Here is a 24,834-nt window from a genome sequence, read left to right as displayed (position 1 = left end):
AGCTGCATGACAGTGAAGAGTCCAGTGGATATAAGGATATCAGGGTGTTATTGGCTCATGGCAAGGCAAAAAATCATTGATGGAAAATCCCAGTGCAACTTAACAGATGTGACTTATGTCTAATTTCTCTTTGATAATACACTCTGGTAAATAGACACTAGATAATCAAATCTGTAATCATATTAACAAATTTAAAACATTTAATTTCATCTATTGAACATTTTTTATTAATAGACACCCAAATATTTGGTAATTTAGTAGAATTCAAAATTAAAGGTGAGGCTGGGTGTGGTGTCACACACTTGTAATCCCAGTGGCTCAGGAGGCTAAGGCAGGGGGGATCAAGAGTTCAAAGCCAGCGTCAGCAAGAGCAAGGCACTAAGCAACTCAGTGAGACCCTGTCTCCAGATAAAATACAAAATAGGGCTGGGGATGTGGCTCAGTGGTTGAGTGTCCCTGAGTTCAATTCCAGGTACAAAAAAAAAATAGTGGTGAAGAAAGGATTGATGTCTACTTTGATCCTTATCCCAAAATAAATTATAGATGAATTAAAAATCTGAATACATAAAACTGTAACTTTCTAGGATAAAACATGGGCACTTAAAAAAATCTGCATTACTTAAAACCTGCAAGTCTAATAAGCAAAAGATAGATAAATATGACTACATAAAACTGTTATAAAAATACCTTAGAAAAGCCAAAAATCAAACTTAAAGATTAAAATTTAAAACTTTGAGATTTTTCAAAGACAATTCACAGAAAAAAATGTCCATGATTGACTTACAATTAGTGAAATGTTTGCCCCAGCTCAAAATTAAGTAAATCCAAATAAAAATAAGATACCTTTTTAAATCTAATTATTTAATTTAATTATTAGTTTCATAAAAATTAACATATTTCAGGGCATCACTTTTGAGGAGGGATGGAGATGAGCACTCTAGAAGTCTCCATTCAAGTTTAAAATACTCATTCTTTGATCCAGTAATTCTGTCTCTAAAAACTTGCCTTGCTACTGTTCAGTGTGCACAAGGCCCTGGATTCAATCCCTATCACCCAAAATACAAAAATTAAAAAAAACAAAAACCAACTTCTCCTAAAACTATATTTATACATATTACCAGAATACGATGATAATTATAGTATTGTTTACAATCATGAAAAACTGGAAATGATGCAAGCACTCTACCACCAATCTATATCCTCAGCAGCAAATGATCATTAGTATGTGGCTGGCTGAAAATTAACCTTCTATCTTTTCCTCTTTTCTTTCTTTGTGTGTGTGTGTGCACACACAGAGAGAGAATGAACCTGAGGTCTCATGCATGCTAGGCAAATGCTCTCCCATTAAGCTACATCCTTAACCCCTGGTTGAATATTTAATGATCCATAATAACTTTGTGCTATTAAAAAGTGTGGGTTAGATATGCACATTTGGATATAGAAAAAAGTATCAAGATATTGTCAGGTTTAAAAAGAAGAAGGCAAGGTACTGAACAATGTGTACCTTATGTTTCCATCTTATACAGCAGAACTTCAGAATATGTGTGTCTATACATAGAAAATTTTTAGAAACATTAAGAAATTAAAATGGATACTTTGAGAATGGGACTGAAGATTTTAGAGTAGGAGGAAGATTTATTTTTCATTATGTGCTCTTCTATTGCTCGAAAGTTTTAAATTGTATCATGTATTATCGAAATTACTGAGAAAAAAAGAACTTTAAAAAGCAAGGATTTTATATTCCTCAGCTGTTCTAATTATAGCATAATGTTTGTGATAATCATATTTCACTATTAGAAGGATCAAATTACATTTAATAAAAAAATCTAGTAAGCATATAAAACATTTACAAAGGTACTTATTTTTTTTTAAATTCAGTGTATAAATGACAATACTTTATTAGGGAAAAATTCGTGTGTTTAGCATGGCTTCTATGTACTTAATTACTGTGTCATAGTGCTTTATAAGGAAGTTCCTGACCTGTTCTCTGTAAACTATGTGCTTTCAGGACTTCATCTAGAGAAGGTGGTGAGTTGCCCTGAGCCACGCCAGTATCTTCAGTGGGTTTATCTTTTTGGTAAAGGATACTTCATTTTAGCCTCTGGGAGATGAATGAGAAGTGGTGTTTATATGTTTCACCCATCAATCCTGCTGATATCCAGAGAAATAGAGTGACCAGGTGTGGGATAGAACTGTCAAAGTATGATGAAGTAGCCAAACAAAACAGTAAAACTTAAGAGCAAATTTTTGGTAACTGTCCTTTCTCCAATTATAAAAGTTGCCAGAATTCTAGGTTGGGGTGAGGGGGGCTTACTTTGGGGAATCTCAACAATCCAGGTCTGGCCACTTGCCCCAAATGACAAACAGAAAAGAAGCAATGGTGAAGTAGGAAAGGAATTTTACTCAGTAAAGGTATACCAGGAAAACAAGGGGGAACAAGTGTCTTCAGCCCTGTCTTTCTGGGGTACTGGTAGGAGCGTCAGATTTAAATAGGAGAAGAATTGAGACAGGGGCAAGAGATATGCATAATTAAATAGTCTTGATCAAACTGTATTCTCACTGATCATTATCTCAGTTCTGGTTCTTTGAGATCCTGGAGAAGTTATTACTTGAGCGGGAAATCTGTTTTCCATAAGATTTCTCTTGCTTAGGTGGGCAGCCTCATTATGGGGTGATTTACCCACAAGGTTCACTGTTCCTGGCAGATTTGGTGCAATGACTGAAGAGATTTCTAGACATACTTGCTCAGAGGATATGGAACAGGACGTTGGAAAATCTCTGAAAATCTTTAAAAGACCTTGTTTGTTCTTATCTTGGTGCTTTTAACCATGAAGAGGGATGAGAAAGTTTAGGTAAATTTAGGCTAATCCATCTTGGACTATTGCTTTTTAGATGAACACTCCTTAAGTGATTGGCATGTCTATGCAGAGTTGAGCAGAAATCTGACCAAGTTTAAGGAAGAAAGGAGACAGCCAGTCTTGGTGGTGCATACTTGTAATCCTAGCCTCTTGGAAGCTGAAGCAGGAGAAACACAAATTTGAGGCCAGCCTGGGCAACTTAGTGAGAACCTATCTCAAAATAAAATGAAAGGGTTGGGGATATAACCCTGATAGAGTGCTTTCCAACTGTGAGTGATACTCTGGGTTCAATCTCTAGCATGATAAAACAAAACAGAACAAAAACATACTAAACTTTTACCCTGCTTTAGTTGCCCAAGTGAAGAGTACTTTTAGCAAAAGCAGCCTCTAAGACCCTGTTATAAAAGTAATATGTGTTTATTGTAGAAAGCACAGAGAGGTATAATCTAGACTATATTAACAGAAAGAAATTCTTTAAACCATAGTACAAATACATTTTTTTCCAAATTTGTATTCTGCCCATTATTTTAAGGTAAATTTGGACAGGGTAGAGACTTATGTATGATTTGCTTATATGTACACCTCATAAAACACTGGAAACATTACTCTTGAGTAGGGAAACTGGAAATCTGGGGAAAGTGATCAAGTGTGGAAGGAGCCATTTTTACAACACTTTTAAACTATTTATTTAGCTTAATTTAAAAATATACAAAAACTATAAAAACTTTCATATGAAATCCTTAGTGTTCATCATTTCTAAATAGAAGTGTGAAGTAAAAATAAAATCCACTAATAAATCATAAGTCAATTAAAATAATTTAATAAGAGCACACAGAAATATCATTTCTAGTTAATCACCCAGATAAAAAGGGGGATAAACAAAATAAAGAGCTTTTTCATAGCAAAGGAAACAATCAAGAACACAAAGAGAGAGAGCCTACAAAATGGGAGAAAATCTTTACCACACACACACACACACACACACACACACACACATCAGACAGAGCTCAGGGGATATGGAACAGGACACTGGAAAAATCTCTGAAAATATATAAAAAAAACCTCAAAAAACTTAACACCAAAAAACAAATAACTCAATCAATAAATGGGCAAAGGAACAGAACAGACACTTCAGAGAAGAAATACAATTAGTCAACAAATATATGAAGAAAATGTTCAACATCACTAGCAATTAGAGAAAGCAACTTAAAACTACAGTGAGATTTCATCCCACTCCAGCCACAATGGTAATTATCAAGAATACAAGGAACAATAAATGTTGGAGAAAGTCGAGAACCATCTGTGGACTATGTGTGAACCAAATCGGCGTGGAAGCCAACTGAATAGGAAAAGCTGGTATTTAGGAAATTCCAGTGGCAAGCCCACTGGTTAAGATTGACCAAATACATGTGAATTTCTATTCAGCTCTGCCAAAAAGTTCTCACATAACACCGGAGATGGGGGTGACTTGCTGCAGCCATATAGCCACACAGTCTCTCAGGGATGGGTGTGGCCTGCCAAGATACCAATCAACCTGTTGACTGCAAGACATCATGAAGCAAGACTCCACCCCTGAAACCTTATCCCTGTTTTTGAGGTACCCCCTTATAAATAAAACCAACGGAGCCATTTTCTAATTGTTCCGCTCCAGCTCCTGTGTGGGCTGGACCTATCAGGTCAAAGAAAACCTGTTCTTTGACTCTGTCTTTTATTTCTTCATTAAATTATTTCTTCACTAATTATTTCAGACTCTATTTTCTCAGGGGGCTTATCCCTTCCTGGGAAGAAGAAATTACCCCTGCAAAGTCGCTGGCAGCCTCCTGATAGGTGAGGATGTGGGGAAAAAGTTACACTTACATATTGCTAGTGGGACTGCAAATTGGTACAACCACTCTGGAAAGCAGTGTGGAGATTCCTTAGAAAACTTGGAATGGGAAAATCAATTCGCCCAGTTATCCCACTCCTCGGCTTATATCCAAATGAGTTAAAATCAGCATACTATAGTGATGCTGCCACATCCATGTTTATAGCAGCTCAATTCACAATAGCTAAACTATGGAACCAAATTAGGTGCCCTTCAACAGATAAATGGATAAAGAAAATGTGGTATATATACACAAAGGAATATTACTCAAACCATAAAGAAGAATGAACTTATAACATTTTCCAGGAAATGGATGGAACTGGAGACTATCATGCTAAGTGAAATAAGCCAATTCCCCCAAAACCAAAGGCCAAATGTTATCTCTGATATGCAGATGCTGACTCACAACAGGCAGTGGTTAGGGAGGAGTGGAGGTTCACCAGATTGGATAGGGGGATATGGGGAGAAGAGAGGGATGATGGAAATGGGAAAGACAGTAGAAGGAATCAGACATAACTTACCTATGTTCATATATAAATCCATGACCAGTGTGACTCCACATCATGCACAACCATAAGAATGGGAAGTTATACTTTATGTATGTATGATATGTCAAAATACATTTTACTATAACTAAAAAGAACAAATAAAAAATTTAAAAAGGGGAATAAAAAGGAAGGATTAAAAGAAGGCACAAATGAAGGAGAAAGGACAGAATAAAGAATAAAATTCCTGAGTGAAAGTGAGGGAGGAATGGGATCTTTCCAAAGGACTTGAAAGATTCCCTTTCCTTGAAATTATGAAGTCTTCAGATTTCCCAAATAGGTGGGCTATGTTGAAAATATCTGGCTAAACCTTTGAGATTTCAGTGATGGAAATTCATGAATAAAAGATACATCAATCATCATCAGAAAAAGGTGGGGTGGATACCAGAAGTAGATAATGGAAATTTGAAAAGGTCTAAGGATGAAAACAAATCATTTATCCCTAAAAACAAACAGAAACAATTTTGCTTTCTTTAGTCAGTTTATGTTAAACAAAGAGTTGCATTTTATATCACATGAATCTCCTAAACTTCTTGCTGGGGAGGTGCTTGGTAGTTCATATCTAGCCAGTTCCTACACAAGTAGCACTAAGCAGAGTAGATGGAGACAGGAACCTTTGAAAGGTCACAATTCGGGGATAAAGCAGCCACAACCACAGTTGCAGCCTGGGAGCTGTGCAGGTTTTAGGGACACACTGGACTTAGGGGAACCTTGTAGTTAAGTGTTCTACAGCAGCTGATCATAACACATGTGTTTTCTGTTCAGGCAGGAACTGAGCTTTACAAAAGCAAAATGAGAAAAAAAGAGGCACATATATTGAGGACCATTCAGTCCTTCTCAGAACTGCCTTCTGCCTTTATTCAATCCAGATGCACATTAATTTTAGAAAAGTCTAAATAGGTGTGTTTTATTTTTCTGTTTCCTTCTGGAATAATGTAGCAAGTCTGGAAACATTGCATATCTGTTATCTGAGATTTATAGCTCTTCTCCTGGTTTTAAGAAAACATCAGGTACTTAGCTAATTAAATGTGATAGTCTTAGAGTTTTGTTTATAGGAAAGTGTCAACTTTCAGGATGTTGTGTGCATGTCTTGATAAAATTACGTAGAAAATGACCGAACACTCTTTTTTCATAAGCTGACCTTGCGGTCACCACTGCCTGAAAATGGTTCAAAACAAAAATGATCTAAGGATTGAAACAAGATAAGATCAAATTGATGTCATAGTAATTACACCAAGTACCATTCAATCATTGGATGGAATTTACCGTAATCCCTGGGCTTAGAAGCAGGTGGGAACATGCAGTTTTTATTACTCTGCTGGTATAAAAGACAGGTGAGGACTTTATTAACTGCAGTTACAGAGAAATCACCAGACGAAATTAAAATTCCTCTTCAGATCCACCAGCAACTGCCCTGAACACATTCTGCAAAAAGTCCAGAAAAAGGTAATATGAATAAAATAATTTGGGGTATTTTAATTGAGGAGTAAAATATTTGAGAATACAGAGGACTATAAATACAGAGAATTTGAGAATAGTGTGCATAAACAGAGAAGAAGAAAATTAGGCATTTAATCATTCTTTTTTTTTTCTGCACTCATGATTGATTTGGGAGGAAGTCTGTGAAACTGTGGCTGGTGACCATAGACTAAGATATTATCAGAAGCCAGAAACCAAATGTCTCCTGCTGAGCTGCTATAGTGCCTGTCAGTATCTAAAATTTTCCTCAAGAGTTATTGTATGTCATTTGAAAGGCATTCTTTCCCCTAGCTTTCAGAAGCCAGGCAGAGGGCAAGTAAACATTATGTAAGCTGCTGATATTGTTTTATTATCAATTTTTAAATGATGGATAACTACATCTGGCAAGTTGACCTAGTGATAAAGTAGTTAACTTGTTCAGCAGAATGACCATAGTTTCTGATTACATTTTGAATAAAGGTTCTCATGCAGACTTCGAATAGTAACATTGGAATTTCTTCAACATTGTTTCCATTTTCTTCTTTTGTAAAATGCTGCCAAAAAAAAAAAAAAAAAACCTTAGTAGTATTCTTCCAACTGTTTTTGATGACCTTGCAATGATAAATCACTTTCCCGAGTCTAACTGGCCATTCCAATGAGTTTCTGAAAACTTTTTCCCAGCTACCTTTATAGCTGATCTTCCATAGCTGCAGATTCTGCACCCTCTGATTCAGCCAATCTCAGAGCAAAAGTGTTTTTAAAATTGCAGTTATTTGAAATATTGGTTGCCCAAGTTGCATTGTAATACTTTACTATAGTGTTTAATTCTTTAAAAAAAAGTGTACTCACCATTTGTGAATGGTTTATGTGTTTTCACTTCAATTTTAACATTGGTTTTCTTAAGTTAATTATTTCTTTGCAGAAAAATTCATTGAAATTTTAAGTGAGTCATATTTCTCACTATTTCCTGTTGAAAAATTAGCATGTAAGAAGTATTAAAAGAGCAAATGATTATATTCAACACAGATTCTTAGTTCCATTGTATGATATTATTATTATTATTATTATTATTATTATTATTATTATTATTAGTAGTAGTAGTAGTAGTAGTACCAGGGATTGAACTCAGGGACACTCACCCACTGAGCCACATCCCCAGCCCTATTTTGTATTTTATTTAGAGACAGGTTCTCACTGAGTTGCTCAGCATCTTGCTGTTGCTGAGGCTGACTTTGAACTCTTGATCTTCCTGCCTCGGCCTCCTGATCTGCTGGGATTACAGGTTTGTGCCACCATGCCTGGCTTCATTGTAGGCTTCTTTTTAATGTAAGACTCAAATTTACATGAAAACTCAAATAGCTAGGAACAGAAATGACAAAATTAAAAGGTAATATACATTTTGTCCCAAAGTGGGTCAAGATTATTTTGCTTTCACAGAAGAAAATTTACAGGATTCAATTAATATTTCCATTGAGACCAGTTGGCTCAAAGCCCCAAACTTCCATTTTTCTAGATTGTAAAGCCTAGAGTAGTTTGCCATTAATTTATGGTCTTGCCAGTTTTGTTTTGGTGTGTAACATTACAGCAGTACTATTGTAATGTTGGATGAAGTAATCCAGTGATTTTTTTTATTCATCAGGCTCAGAGGGGATATTATAGAAATTCCCTAGCATCCTTAATACTCTGGGGCTTAAGAAGGGTTGCTTGCCTAAACTAGGGGAGTCAAGCAAAATTGGAAATCCAATTAGAAAAGACAACTGTAATGTCGTGATCCATGTGTGAATCAAAGTAACTGAGGGAGATACAAATCAGCTGTGTACTTCTAGGCTATAGGGGTGGTGCAAGTGGAAGGGTAATATCTTAGGACCACATTACTTTCTGGATGATTGAAAAACCTTTTAAATTCTCTGGCATGCAGTTTTCTATTTTATGAAATAGGTGCTGTATAATGTCTTCCTCACAAAAGTGTTAAGACAATTATACAAGTGAATGTATATCAAAGCCAAATCTTCTCCCCCTTTCCCTGCTCCCCACAAATCAGACAGTTGTCCTTATAACTATATCAGTAATTAAATGCCAAAGCCATTTCTCTTTGTCCAGATGAAATATTTTTTCAGTTTTAAAGGGCTTGGGATATGACCCAGTGGTATGCTTGCTTAGCATGTACTAATCCTTGGATTTGATCTCACTTCAAATCAAACAATCACTCAAACAAACAAACAAACAAACAAACAAAAAACTAAGACAAAACAACCAAGCAAAACAGATTTGAAGAAACTGAAGTCAAATGATATCTAAATTAAAAGTTACATGGTCTTATATTTAAGCTGTCACATAATAATCTTGCTCTAAAAACATACATTAGCATCTTATTTAGGGGTAATTTGTTTGAAAAAAAAATTTAAGATGCTCATTGTAAAATATAATGACTTGAAGGCAGTGTAGTGAAGTGTGGTTCAGAGCTTGGAGTTTGGAATTGTAGAGACATTTTAAAATCTTGGTTCTGCCGGTAGCTAGTTATGTAAACTTTTATAGGTTACTTTACCTCTAGAATACACTCCCTGCTCTTTTTGGGAATTGATCCAATGGTCTCATGTCTGCTAGGCAAATGCTCTATCACTGTACTACAAATATATTTATCTGTAAAAATGAAAATGAGGGCTGGGAATGTAGCTCAGTGGTACAGCATTTACCTAGCAGGCATGAGGCCCTGGGTTTGATCCCTAGGGATAGACATACACACATAAACACACACACACACACACACACACACACACAAAACCATACAGGATCATTATGTATTTGGGGGCAAGGTTTCCAAAAGTATATCTAATACACAGTTAATGGTAGGTGTTATTTTTATTTTTTATTTTTTGTGATGCTAGGGATTGAATGCAGGGCTTTACACTATTAGGCAAGCACTCTACCACTAAGTTACACACCCAATTCCAGGTTTTATTTTTAAAATATAAGATATTATTTTACCAAAAACAGTGTTACAGATACTACATTTAATGCTAATTCCAACATTTTTTATACTTTGGAGAAATTTTTATCATAAAAATTGTTCTAAGAGCTGGGTCAAGTGCCTTGCCTACCATGTACGAGGTCATGAGTATGACCTTAGTACTCCCAAACCTAAGCTAAACGAAAAAGTTGTTGTATCTCTTGCCATGCACAAAAGTGCTGAAAACTTAGTGGATAAAACAACAATTATTGTTCTCTCTCAAAGTTCCATTGGTAGATCAGGCTCAGCTGGGCAGGTCTTAACTTGGATTTCCTGTGCAGTCAGAGAGTGGCTGCACTAGAGTCATGTCACAGCTTACTGGGGACAGCTTCTTTACTCACTTGTGTGGTACCTCGTTACTTCTTGGGCTTTTTTCCTCTCTCTTTGTGGCCTTTTCTCCTCCTGAGTCTCTCCATGTGGCTTGGCCTTCTTATCCTATGGTGGTCCCTGGCTAGTAGCATTTCTTTCATATCAACTGGTTTCTAAGAGACAGGAAGCAAGAACTGCCAGGCCAGTTAAAGGAAACATCTACAATTTACCAGTGTCACTCCTGGCATATTCCACATTAATAGGGCCTGCATAGATCCAGTGGGGTACAAAAGGAGACGCAACACCTTTTGATATGGAATGGCAAGGTCACACTGCTGGGAGAGATTTTCGTGACAGTTACAAACTACTACAGAGGCAAAAATACTGGGACAATGAACAAAGGGACTTCTCTTCACAGTCCCTCTGCTCTGTTTTACCACAGAAGAAAGTCCTTATTAAGTAAGGTGTGGGATTGATTAAACAACAATCAAGTCCTATTTATCCTGTTATTGAAAAGCCTTAGGCAGATTAAATGTTTTTATGCTTTTGTGCTTTTAAATGTGAATGATAACTTAATGTGTCAAAAGATTATATTAAACCAGCTCAAATAAACATCACAAAAAATAATGCACAAAATTAAAAAGTTGTGGGCTGGAGTTGTGGCTCAGTGGCAGAGCACTTGCCTTGCACATGTGAGGCACTGGGTTCAATTCTCAGCACCATATAATAAATAAATAAACAAAATAAAGATATTAAAAATATTTTAAAAGTTAAAAAGTTGTAAGAAAGATTCTGATATTACTAAAATGTTTCATATAACTTTTTTGGATATTTTGCTTTTCTGAAAGATAAATTAATATCACACCTTGTTTTAACCCTAATAGTATTTATTACTAAAATAGTATTGATTTTAAAATAAGAAATATTTTAAATTCTTCTTTATTTTTATTTACATTTGTTTTTGAGATGGGGGGGGGTCTCATTATGTTGCCCACGCTGGTCTTGAACTCTGGGCTCAAGTGGTCCTTCTGCCTCAGCCTCCTAGTAAATTGGACTACAGGTGTATGCTGCCACATTTGACTGAAATTCTCCTTTGAAGCAATATTCTATGGTATAGAGTTTGTCACATCAAAATTCTTGTTGATTTTTTGCAATATATATTTAGTATGCAGAGAATTTTTGAAAATGCTGATGTGCTAGAATACCAGAAGGATAATGGAAAAAACCCAAAATTTTAATTACATAATTATGTTAGCACTGTGAAACATTTTAAAGTAGCAATTAAAATAGAATGTTAGAAGTCCTTAAATTTAGTCAAATTGGCTAAATTTTTGTAGGTCTAATTTTTGTTGAGCTTCCTAAACTCTTCTATATGTTATTCTTATCTATGGTAACACCACCCGCTTTTAAAGTTATTTTCTGTCCATTTCATTTGGAAAACAAGTTGGCTTTTTTAAAAAAAAGTTTGTGAGCAGAAAACACTGTTAAGTGGTTGGTAAACTGAAATCCTGTTCCAAACAGTGCTGCCAAGTTGTGAGACTGGCCTTATTTTTCTTTGGTACTGGGGCATTTTGGGGATATCTTTACCTCCTGGAGAAGTTGCTTGAGTATATGGTGAGTATATGAAGCTCCCGTATGAATGTCAAAACAATAGACATACATTTACTGCTGTCGTGTTTCTTTTTTCCATCAAACACATTCTCATGGTTTTTTTATCTGTCCATTTTCTTGTTCCCAGCCTACCAAATGTCTCAATGTCGGCAAATAACTTCATTATAGCAATTATCACTTCAGTTCATAGTTATTTGCCTTTGTATTGAGTCCTTCATTGTGCTGTGAGTTCCTCAGATGGCAAGAAACTTATTCATATTTGTATTGTCCATGCTTGTGTCACTCCCTGGCATGTAGCAGGTTCTTATTCACAGTTTTTACATCTTCTAAGCATTCAGTTGGACCTGTAAATTTGGTGCTTTATAGCATTCAAACTCCTGTCAAAGTATCTAAAACTTCTCTTTTTAAAAGAGAGACATTATCCACATCAAAGATTGGATGAGGTGGATTGTGGGGGATATTAACCAGTCTGTCTTCTTCCACCCAATTTCCCAGCCATTCTTGGTCACCTCATTTGGAAAAAAAACTTTCAGTGAATGTGTTAATAAGTCTCAAGGTCACTAATGCCCAAAAGCAACACGTGAACATCTGTGCAGAAGAAAAGGGAACCTGGAGGATTGTTGAGGTTGGGGGTGTGGAGCACTGGATCATGAAAGACATTCAATGCTGACTTGAGAGTTCAGAATGTAACTGTAAGGGAAAGAACTACTTCCTGGGCCTAGGGCACACGAAGAAAGAAAACTGGTAGTCAGACCCACTTCAAGGTGGGTTTCCTGACCGATAACTCAGGGTCTTTATAGTTATCCACATGCTGTCAGAGGTGGTTGTTTGGCCAGAGGTAGAGGTTAGAACCTACAGAAGTTCAGAGGCTTGGTCTGTGGAAGTTGGTGGGATGGAATCTAAACAATTCCTTAACTTTTCACCTTCAAAGCTTTCATTAAGCTGAACAGTTTCTCTCTTCTTTGGACCATGCAAAATGCTGACATTTACAGGCCTATACTTTGTTTGATAAACAATTACTGAATACCTTTCTCATGGCAGGCTATGAGCTGGGACTCAAGGTTTTTCCTTCAAGGGTCTCCCTCTCATTAGTGATCAATCACCAAAGGCAGCTTACTTTCCTCTCCTTAGTTTGCTAGATCAGACAAAGTTAATGAGGTGAAGCCATAGGTCAACCCTATAGAAGTCAGTTAGATTTAATCTGTTGGGTTAACATAGGACTACACCTTTAATCCTAGCCAGTCATCTCAAAAATGTGCTATGAGTCACTTGTGTTTCCTGGTGTTCAGAGCAGAGATGAATCACCCCAGCTATCATCACCATTAGAAAACCCACAAACTTCACCACTCTCTGACAGTGAGGAGCAATGGCAACATATTTGCAAGTGAAGGGCAGGCTGCCACATTGTTTGAAGCACTTGTAACCTTCTTGGAATAATATGGGCTGGGGATGTATAACTCAATGAATGCTTACCTAGTAGTTGTGAGGGGTTCCATCCCTATTACCATGAACCAACCACCACACCAAACTACATATATGCACATACACGTACATATATACGCATACACACATGCATATGTTTATATACATATAGATGTGTATATGTGTGTGTATGGTACATTGGTATAATGTTTATTTCATAAAGCACTTAATACATTAATTATATATCACAATAAATAATATGTAAACATACTAACTAATAATGGTTTATGATAATTACATTCTTTTATATTTTCAACAATGCTATCTTTTGCTCATTGCCACTTTATTCCAAGAACATAAAGTAGTATGCATAATTTGCTAGAAACTGAGACATCCAATTTAAATCCTGATTATATTAATGGTTCATTTTGAATTAATATTACTTCTATATCTTATCATAAAATGATAAAATAAAAATTTTATGCCTATGGCATAAAATTCATGTTAGCCAGCTACCAACTACATAAGCCAGAGCATACCATTACTAATGAATTTATGTGAAAATATTTTATTTAATTGAACATTTATTTTAAGTTGTCATTCAAGGGTTATCTTGTTCCTTATAGTGAATTACAACTCTGTGTTAGCAACTTATGATTGACATTGCTATTACCATTCAAAAACTCCAAGTGAACATAATTGTATTGAGCATCTATTTTGTGCCTTATGCTAGTGTGGAGGTGGATTAAAGGTCATAGCATTTATCTTTAAGAAACTTTCATGTGGATGGAGAGATAACAGGTACATAACTGGCTGGACCATGAGACATCATTTAAGAACTATAAGCAAAGTGATATGTGAATGCAGTAGAGACAGTTATTTATTCTGGCTTTAAGCTTGGGTGAAATCTTCACAGTGAAGTTGGCAATTGGGCAGCTCCTTAAAGAACTCTGGGGATAGACTGACAAGGGAGAGAAAGGTCTTCCAGTACAAGTTGAGAACACACATTTTTTTGGATTCTCATTATTTTGATGAGATATGTGGCAGGAGGTAAGGACATGTTGAGTGGACATTGAAGACAGGGTCCATGATGTTTTGTAAGGTACTCTCTTGGAATATCACAAGAGGCTAAGATTAGTAAATCTGATTTTACATTGTGCATATTTTTGAAAAATATCATAAATTCCAGCTGAGTATAATTATTTTTTCTGCTTCATTCTTAATTTTTTATTCCAAATTCTAAAACAGAAACACCTGAAGGTGATAGGGATGATAAAAATTATTAAGATATTTTCAGGGCTGAAGGTGTGACCCAGTGGTAGGGAGTTTCCCTAGCATCTACCAGCTTGTAAATTTAATCCCCAACATGGCTAAATAAATAAACAAAACTTTCCAAAACACCTAGAATTTGAGGATTAATCTCTTTCTGCTAGGTTAAATCATCTTTTTTAAAAATAAAGACAAAAAAGATAGCAGTTTCTGCTATCGTAAGCCATAGCAACAGTAACTTTGATTCCATTTTTTTCAATCTCCTTTTTACTTTATCATAAAGCAAACTCTAAAATGTTCCTTGGGGCTGAGATGTAGCTCGGTGGTAAAGCACTTGCCTAGCATGCTGCAAGGCTCTGAGTTTGATATATAGTACTGAAAAAAAAAAGTGCATTGGCTTCAAGTTTTTACATTCTGCAATCTTGTTATAAATGTTTCTCTCTGAATTAATTTTGATATATTTGTTCATTGCATAATGGCTGAATTTTCATAATATATGAGATGCAATATCAAAGCATGAAAATGATACTAGTTTAAAAAGGAAATCAGTTTTAATTCCATGATTTTTTCCTATGGCTTTTATATTCCTTAGGGCAATAATTCTCAGACTTTTGAGTCCAAAAGACTTTGGTTTATGAGGTAGTATCTACTAGTATTGAATAGTTTTGGAATTATGCTAGAAAAAGTTTCAGAATATTTATTTATTTAAAAAACAAGAAACTCATTGTACGTTAATACAAATAACATATGTGTATTTAAAAATGATGATTTCCAAAACAAAAAGCATTGGTAATAGTGCAAAATTTTTTTAATGTCTGGCCCAGAAAGAGAACTTGTGTGCTTCTTTATTCAATCTGATAGAACATCACATGCCATACCGCATCTAGAAAATTTCTCTGAACACTCAAGGGGATGAAAAGCAAAATATCAAACAACATTTTAGCATTATTATGAAGTCATTTTGACCTCAGAACCACTGAAAGAATTTGGGGGTCTAAAGATCACACTGACTTAACACAGGGTTTATTCAATGTTAGAGATATATAAAATATGTGTATATATAAATAAAACTTTAGTTATATATAAGTAACTTAGGGTTATATATCTCAGGTGGAAATACTGACATATATATGTTTTCACTTCCATAATTACAAGTTTGTATTTCTATATTATAAACTGTTCTGCTGCCTGACAAATTATTATTATTATTACTACTATTTTAGTACTGGTGATTAAACCAGGGGAACTTTACCTCAGAGCTACTTTCCTAATCCTTTTATTTTTTTGTTTTGATACAGGGTTTCATTAAGTTGTGATTGTTCTGCCTTGTACTGCCTCAGTCTCCCAAGTGGCTGGGATTGTGGGCAACAAATTATACTTAAAAATTAGTTTTAGGGGTTAATATAAATATCTATCAAAAACATGGTCATATTACATCAGTCTATGTGAAAAATCACTAGAAGTTTTTGACACACACACACACACGCATACACACACACACATTTTTTGTTTGTTTTGTTTTGTGTTACTGAGGAATGGACCCAGGGCCTCATGTATGTTGGGCAAGTACGCTACCATTGAGCTATCTCTCCAGCCCTTATTAGAAAATATTTTATTATTTTTCCACTGATTAACTTGTTAAATTTATTCTTCATTGTTTCTTTTTAGTTATACATAACAATAGGATTCATTTTGACATAATTACAAAAGCATGGAATAAAATTTTTTAAATTCAGTCCTCAATATTTCCCTTTTCTCCCTTCTCCCTCCCTGTTTCCTTCCTTCTGCTCTACTGATCTTTCTGCTATTTACTTATAGTTTTTTTTTTCATTAGTGTCTTGTGTATGTACATGATGGTGAGATTCACCATGTTACATTCATATATGTTTATAGGATTGCCCAGGCTGGCCTTGAACTTGTGATCTCATTTCAGCCTCCTGAGTAGTTGGGATGACAGATGTATGCCACTGTGCCTGACATCTTATGTGATCTCAAATGCATTAAAACATAAAAAAGCTTTTAAATTTGAATAATTATAGATTTAAAGGAAATTGCAAAAAAAAATTTAAAAATATATAGGGAGGTCCATACACCCTGCAGCCAATTTCTACCAATAATAATTATTTTATGTAATTATAGTACAATGTGAATCCGGAAAATTGACAGTGCTACAAACCATAGAGCTTATTCAGGTTTTCCTAGTATCACGCGCTCATGTGTGTGTTTGTGTGTGTGTGTGTGTGTGTGTGTATAGTTCTATGCAATTTTGTCCCTTGTATAGACTAGTGTGATTGATGTTACAATAAAGATGCACATTGTTCCATCACCACAAGACTCCCTCAACTTCTTTCCTACATTAACTTCTTCAAACTGCTAATCTATTTTTCAACAGCATTATATAAATGGAACTCTATAGCATGCAACCTCCACTCAGCATACTTCCCTTGAGGTCCATGCAAGCTGCAGTGTGTATCTTTTATGTTGCTGTCTATTATTCCATGGTATGGATGTGCCATTGTTTGTATAACCATTCATCTCTTAAAGGGCATTTATGTGTTGTGTTCAGTTTTAGGCTATTAGAAATAGTTTTTATGAACATCTATACACAAGTTTGGTAGGAACACATTTTTCATTTCTCTGAGATAAATGCCAAAAGAGTGTAGCTGTTGAGTCATAAGGCAAGTATCTGTTTGGTTTTATGAGAAACTGTCAAACTGTTTTCTAGAGTAGTTGTAACATTTCACATTCCTATCAGCAATGTCTGAGTTATCCTATTTCTCTGTATCCATGCCAGCATTTGGTGTTATATTTTTAATTTTAGCCACTCTGATAATTACAGTTTTAATTTGCATTTCCTTATTGGATGAAAATGCTGAACGTGTATGCTTAGTTTTTCATCTATAAATCCTCTTTATTGCGTTCTTCTTTTTTTTTTTTTGAATTGAGGATTGAACACAGAGGCACTTAACCACTGAGCCACATAACTCACCCCTTTTTAATATTTTATTTAGAGACAAGATCTCACTGAGTTGGTTAGGGCCTCTATAAATTGCTGAAGCTGGCTTTGAACTCACAATCCTCCTGCCTCAGCCTACTGAGCTGGTGGGATTATGGGCATACACCATTGTGCCCAGCACAATATTCATTTTTTAACTGGATATTTTTTTTCTACTAAGTTTCAGGAGTTCTTTATATGATTTAGATTCTACTCCTTTGTTGGATATGTGGCTTAGAAATGTTTACTCCAAGACTGTGACTTGTATTTTCTTCCTTTTAAAAGAGGATTAACTCCTAATTTGGATGAAGTACAATTTGTCATTTTTCCCTTCTATGGGTTGGGTCATATTTTGCTGCCAAATCTAAAAACTCTCTCTTCACTCAGCCCTAGGTCCTGATCCATTTTGCTCTAGTTTTTATATATAGTGTGAGGTTTAGCTTAAGTTTTCTTCATCTTCTTCTTTTTCCTTTTGTGTATACATAGCAGCTCTAGCAGCAGTTGTTGAAAAGGTTGAAATACTTAGTTGTTTGTTGTTTTTGTCAAAAACCAGCTGGGGGGCTGGGTTGTAGCTCAGTGATAGATCCTCAGCAGCACATAAAAATAAACAAATAAAAATAAAAATATTGTGTCCATCTACAACTATATATATATATATATCCATCCAGCTGGGCATATGTATATTTACGTAGGTCTCTTTCTGAGTTCTCTTCTTTGCCCTATTGGTCTATGTATCTATCCCTTTGCCAAAATCATTCTGCTTTGATTACTTTAGCTATATAATGTGTCCAATTTATTTATTTATCTATTTATTTGTGCAGTGCTGGGGATCAAATCCAGGGCCTCACACTTGCTAGGCAAACAAGCACTCTTATCACTCAGCTATACTTGCATTCCTGAGAAGTCTTTACACTGAAAACAGTGATTGTTTTCACTTTTAAAAATAGTTTTAGCTATTCTATATCCCTTGCCTTTCAATATTATTATCAAGTAATAATAATAATCTTAGTTATATCTATGAAAACTATTCTGGGAACTTTTTCCTTTCAGTTCTAGGATTAAACCCAGAGCCTCATGCATACTGGACCAAGTGTTCTACCACTGAGCCACATTCCCAGATCCAATGTTGAGATTTTGATAGCATTTCATTTAAAGGCACAGGTTAATTTGGTGAGAATTGGCATCTCAACTATGTTGACTTTTTCAATCTATGAAAATTATGTTTTCCCATTAGGTCTTTTGATTTATTTCATCAGAATTTTGTAATTTTCAGCATACAAGTCCTGATGTATTTTGTTTGATGTATTGGTAAGTTGTAAATGGTATGGTATTTTAAATTTATTTCCACAATTTTTTTGTGTATAGAAATGCAGTGGAGTTTTATATATTGATCTGTGTCATATGATGTTGAACTCACTAACTAGTTCCAGGAAGTTTTTTCATAGGTTCCTTGGAGTTTCATTTTTTTAAAACATGGATAAGCATGTCATTTATGAGTATGGATAATTTTATTTCTTATCTGTATGCTTTTAATTTAATTTTCTTGCCCAATTTTACTGCCTAGAATTTTCAATACCATGTTGAATAAGAAGTGAGAGTGGATATCTTGCCATGTTCACAATCTTAGGGGGAAAGCAGTTTTTTTCCCCAACATTAAGTATGATGTTAGCTATAGATTTTTTGTAAATGTTAGTCATCAAGTTGAGAAAAATCCTTTAATTCTGATTTTCTGGAATTTTTTTTTTTTTTTGGATGCTGCTGATTGAACCCAGAGCCATGCATGCACTTTACCACTGAGCTATACCCCTGGCCTCTACTGAAATTTTTTTCCATGAGAGTATTAGAAATAGTCAAATGTTTTAACTGGGTCAGTTGAAATAATCATAATTTTTTTTTTCTTTATCCTGTTGATATGGTGGATTATACTTTCAAATACCGAATCAGCCTTGCATGCTTTGACTATTCCCAGTTGGTCATGTTGGTCTAATTCCTTTCATACATAGCTGGATTCAGTTCACTAATATTTTGTTTGGGATTTTTGCATTTCATTTCATGAGAGATACTGTTTATAGTTTTCTTTCTATATACTGTCTTTGGTTTTGGTGTCAGGTTAATCCTTGCCTCATTAAATGAGTTGGGAACTGTTCTTTCCTCTTCTATTTTCTACTGTAATTGGTGTTGTTTTTGCCTTTAAATGTTCTGAATTTTTTTTTTAGTTAGTAAATGACTCTGCCTCTTATCTCTCATGGTTTGGACATGAATAATCCATAACACTTTCACTTAAACACATGGATAAAAAAAATCACCCCTTTGCTCTCACATGAGATGTTCCCTAGACATTTTGGGATAAAATCCAATTTTCTGTCTCCTTATTTTCAGGGGCAGTGAGGTCAATGCCTGGATATGGTCAATACCTTAGCTGACTTGGATAGCCTGCTTCATGCACTCAGAATCCTTGGGTAAAACTGGTCGACAGGTGTAAGGCAAGGAGTGCTATTTTTTTTTTTTCCCCCAGTACTGGGAATTTAACCCAGAAGGCTTCTACTTCTGAGCTAAGTCTCTAGACCCTTTTCCTTTTTTATTTTATTTTGAGGCAAGGTCTTTTTAAATTGTCCAGGCTGACTTTGAATTTTCTAACCTCTTGCTTCAGCCTCCCAAGTTGCTGGATTATAGGCGTGCACCACTGCACCCAGCTCTAAATAGAAAACTTTGATTAACACTCTCTATTGTCTGCCCTTGCCATACAGCTAGGTTGGTATCTAGTCATTGATGAGACTTACAGATCACCTGCCATCAGTGAATAAAACGCAGGAGGGACTAACACTCCCCCCACCCCCAATTCTCCACCTTGGGGATATAGAAATGGGAAGGATAGGTTCAAATGCTTGAATATTTTATATATCATATGCAAGTTTATATAGATGTATATATTGTCTTAGATATCATCTAGTTTAAGTTCTGTTTTGCAAATGAGGACACTGAGGCTTCTTAAAGAGATGGCATATTTAATTTTATTTAAAAATATTTTTAGTTGTAGATGAACACAATACTTTTATTCTTCTTATTTTTTTGTGGTGCTGAGGATCAAACTCAGTGCCTCACACTCTACCACTTCGTGCTCTACCACTGAGCCACAATCCCAGCCCAAGGGATGGCATATTTTAAAAGAGAATTTATTGTTGTTGTTATTATTAAGCCCCATTTACTTGTTTATGTGAGAAATGGAAAGATTCAGTTTCCTATCTCTTTCCTAAAGAAGACTTGCAAGCTGGGGCTGTAGCTCAGTGGCAGAGTGCTTGCCTAGCATGTGTGAGGCACTGGGTTTGATCTTCAGCACCACATTAAAAAAATAAATAAATAAAATAAAGGTATGCTGTCTATCTACAACTATTAAAAATAAAAAAAGGAATATTTGCTTTTTTTGTTGTTTATGAGGCTTTAGAGTATGTTGGAAGCTGAAAGCAACATCCTTCGGTGACTATATAAATAATAAGGTTAAAACTGATGATTGTTGTTGCAGCTGGTAAGCCAAGATGAGATGATGATGATGATGATGATGATGATGATATGACGATGATGGTGATAATGAAGATGATGATTTTGTCATGTCTTTATTTCAGAAGAGCCATGGATTATTACAGAAAATATGCAGCTGTCATTCTGGCCACATTGTCTGTGTTTCTGCATATTCTCCATTCCTTTCCTGATGGAGAGTTTGCAATGCAGGGTACGTGACCAAACTTGTGTTTGAAGTAATAAGGACAACGTGCATTTCTAGATGTACATCAATAACTCCATTAATCACATTTCTACCTCCTTTTCAAATGTGATAAATCTTCACTGCTGGATACATATCAAGGCACTTGTAGACAGTGAACATAAAATCAAATTAGGTTCAGAAAATGTACAGTGAAAATTATATCTTACACATCCACTTAAATAGCAGCCTGTACATTTTCATTTGAAATAGATTTCTTATTATTCTTTATCTGGGTTTTACAAGAAGAAAATGCTCTCAGTTAGCTCAGTCGCCCACCCTTCCCTTTCTCCCAGAAGATTTGAGGAGAAGATTTTAACGTTGCCTCTGTGGATGAATTTTCACATCAGTTAACAAAACCATTTTATGCAGTAAATTTGGCTGTATTGTTTGAGAATCTCATATAGTGGCTGATATAATTCCATCAGTTTTGAAATTGTAAGCTACTGCAGGTTATGTTTTTTCTCTAGATGAATGGTAATATTTTAATCCTTGGTCCCAAGTGCAGATGCTTGTTATAATATCAGACTCTCTATCTACACTCACCAAGCTGTCTTAATTCTGACATATTTTTCTCTGTCAGTATTTGGAGTTTCTACAGGGAAAAAAACAATAGCAGATTCTAAAGGGGAAAATATTTTGCCTCTGGGCAAAACTCTCCTTTCGGATAAACATAGCATTTTCATCTGTCAAGTTTTATGCTCGCTCTAAGCATACTATTAGCTTTAGGATAAAGATTCCATGCTTGAAGAGAGAGAAACCACTACAACTAAAATTTCCCATGCAGCTCTGCAAAAATTGTTTTCCTGGGAAGATAACTCTAATCAGTATAAATATATATTATATATGAAAACCAGCATACAGCCAAAAGTATTTACTTAATTATCTATTCTTCTCCATGGAAAAAAAGAATATTTGCTATCCCATAATAAGGAAAAATTCATAGTTTCTCTTCAAATACTTTTTGGATTATTTGACTTCTTGTTTTGTTTTGTTTTGTCTGATAGGTTGCCCAGAATGTAAGCTAAAAGAAAACAAATATTTCTCCAAGCTGGGTGCTCCCATTTATCAGTGCATGGGCTGCTGCTTCTCTCGGGCATACCCCACTCCAGCAAGATCCAAGAAAACGATGCTGGTACCAAAGAATATCACCTCGGAGGCCACATGTTGTGTGGCCAAAGCATTTACCAAGGTAAGAACTTCAAGGGCATTAGAAAAGTTTTAATAGCCTACCAGAGTCATACTATAGAGCATATCCATGGCATTTAATGCTGAAGGTATCTAATGACCTATCTTTTCTTGGTCATTTGTAGTCAGGGGTTGCATTTGTACCCTTTACTTAAAAGTCAGCTAATTTAAGAAGGTTGGTTTCATAAAAGTAGAGAGTAGAATAGTAGCCTCCAAAGGCTAAGAAAGGTGTGAGGAGGTTGGATATTAGGTAATAAAATATAGTTACACAGGAAGAGTAAATCCTTTCATTCTACAGCACAGTAGGATGACCATAGTTCACAACAATTTGTTATATTTTTATAGAGAACTAGAAGAAAAGAATTAAAGTTTTTCTACACCAAAAAAATGACAAGTGTTTAAAAAGATGAAAATGCTGTTACCTGGACATGATCATTACACATTGTACATATGTCAAGTTATCATATTGTAACCCATCAATACCTGCAATATTTATTATGCTAAGAAAAAAGTTAAAAGTTAAAAAAAATAGTCAGTGGGCTGGGATGTAGTACATTGGGAGACTGCTTGCCTAGCATGCATGAGGCCCTGGGTTTAATCCTTGCTACTGAAAAATAAATAAGTAAATAAAAATAAATTGGTGGGCTTTTCTTGGGGGGGTGGGACAGGGGTTAGGGAGGTAGCTCAGTGTCACAGTGCTTGTCTAGCATGCACAAGGCGCAAAGTTGGATCCCCAACATTGGAAGGAAGAAAAGAAAGAAAAAAAAGTAGAGGGAGGGAGAAAGGAGGAAGGAAGGAATGAAGGAAAAAAGAAAGACATCATTTGCCTTGTGGATATGGGCTGGATTTATTCAGAATGAGAACAGGGTGTGGATGACAGGGAACAGGTTGGGAGAAATTGTAGCCTACTTACATGATGTGAACTCGACCTTTTAGAATGAAAATATATCCTGAAATGGAGAATAAGCAAACATTATCTATTTACTTCAGTTGGCTACAATTTAACATTTTCCAATTTTGCCTATTTATCCTGGTTTATTGTCTGTCTCTCCTCTTTGCTTTCCCTTCAGGCCACGGTAATGGGACATGCCAGAGTGGAGAACCATACTGAGTGTCACTGTAGCACTTGTTATTATCACAAATCTTAAACATATTTTAAAGTGCCGTGCAGTTGACTGATGATTTGGTGAAAAGGAAAATTAAGTTGTTCAGCATTTTAACCTGCAAGATAAAGCCCTCCTTTCCCTTATATTCCAGCCCATTCTGACGTGCTTCAAGGACACACTGCCGCTTCATTGCTTGTCTCCTTATCCGGTGATGTAATCAGCAGCCTAGCTCTTTCAATTGGAATGAATTATAGCATTTAGCATGACCATAAAAAGCTGCTTCCATTGGAAATAAAGCTTTTTAAATCATCATTCATTGAATTATCATTTTTTTTTCATAAAAGTAAAGCCAATTGCTTTTGAAATGATTTGTGGAAAGGAGTGAGCCAATGGGTGATTTAGAACCTGGCCTATTTAGTGAGTTGACATTGGAGATTCTTGTTCCCACCAAGCCTTCTAGAAGCTGTTGTGAGTCCTTTCAACCAGTGCGCCAATTATGACAATCCACTGAGGTCAGAGGAGAAAATATGAGATCTTCTATATCTATTCACTTCTAAATCATCCTTTAAATTTCCATTTTGATGGATTTTATGAAAACATAAAAATCCATTACTAGGGTAATACATGTATACAATTTATAAACAAATAATCATGCATATATTGAGGTTACTGGATCAGAACCTTTTTACTGGTAGAAGTATGCAATTAAAACATACACAGCTGAGGTAGAGCTCAGTGGTAAGAGCACTTGCCTGGTACATGTGAGGCCCTGAGTTTGGTCTTCAACACCGGAAGAAAAAACAAGTAAATAAAAGAGACCATTGCTCTAGAATTTAGGAAGGACAATCCCAGTCTGAAGTTTCTATCTACTTGGTTTATGAGGACAATCCCAGTCTGAAGTTTCTATCTACTTGGTTTATGTCCAGACCAAAAAAAAAAAAAAAAAAAAAAAAAAAAGTGCATCCTGTTAGTTTCAGCATCCAGGCTATAACTAAATGGTGGTCCTAGAAAGTTCTCATTGCTCTCCACTAAAACAGCATTACTTTGAAATTTCAGAGGCATCAGATCTTATATTCCATGATCAGGGCTGGGTGAGAATGAATAAGTGAGGAGCAAGACATCCTTTGAGCACTCCCAGTGGGCTAGGTAGAATACCAGCACCTTCACTTAGTTCTAGCAAAATGCTTCAGAGTAGTACCACACTTCAAAGTCATGTTTTTAAATTTTTTTTTAGCTGTAGATAGACACAATATCTTTATTTTATTTATTTTTATGTGGTGCTGAAAATGGAACCCAGTGCCTCATATGTGCCAAGCAAGTGATCTACCACTGATCCACAACCCCAGCCCCTCAAATTCATATTTTACTGAGCATATATACCTAGAAGCAGGGTTGTCCTTGCCTTGGGGACAACAGTTTCATGTCCATTAAATCATATTAGACAT

At 35.5% G+C, this 24,834-nt stretch overlaps 1 protein-coding gene across 1 annotated transcript; it reads left to right on the top strand.

Moving 5' to 3' along the window:
• Positions 1-6,585: 6,585 nt before the first annotated feature.
• On the top strand, positions 6,586-23,652 carry Cga (glycoprotein hormones, alpha polypeptide). Its single transcript, XM_015498107.2, has 4 exons — positions 6,586-6,713; positions 20,959-21,065; positions 22,103-22,287; positions 23,354-23,652. Exons 2-4 carry the CDS (start codon positions 20,966-20,968, stop codon positions 23,429-23,431), a joined length of 363 nt encoding a protein of 120 aa, XP_015353593.1. The 5' UTR covers positions 6,586-6,713; positions 20,959-20,965; the 3' UTR covers positions 23,432-23,652.
• The last annotated feature ends 1,182 nt before the right edge of the window (positions 23,653-24,834 follow it).

This window comes from Marmota marmota, unplaced genomic scaffold (genome assembly GCF_001458135.2).
Source record: "Marmota marmota marmota unplaced genomic scaffold, marMar, whole genome shotgun sequence".
NCBI classification, from domain to species: domain Eukaryota; kingdom Metazoa; phylum Chordata; class Mammalia; order Rodentia; family Sciuridae; genus Marmota; species Marmota marmota.
This window is presented reverse-complemented; position numbering and strand designations above follow the sequence as displayed.

Coding starts and splice junctions, on each gene's coding strand:
- Cga (XM_015498107.2), top strand. CDS start 20,966: ATGGATTATTACAGAAAATATGCAGCTGTCATTCTGGCCACATTGTCT. Junction 21,066..22,102: donor TGGAGAGTTTGCAATGCAGG/GTACGTGACCAA, acceptor TTTGTCTGATAG/GTTGCCCAGAATGTAAGCTA. Junction 22,288..23,353: donor TGGCCAAAGCATTTACCAAG/GTAAGAACTTCA, acceptor CTTTCCCTTCAG/GCCACGGTAATGGGACATGC.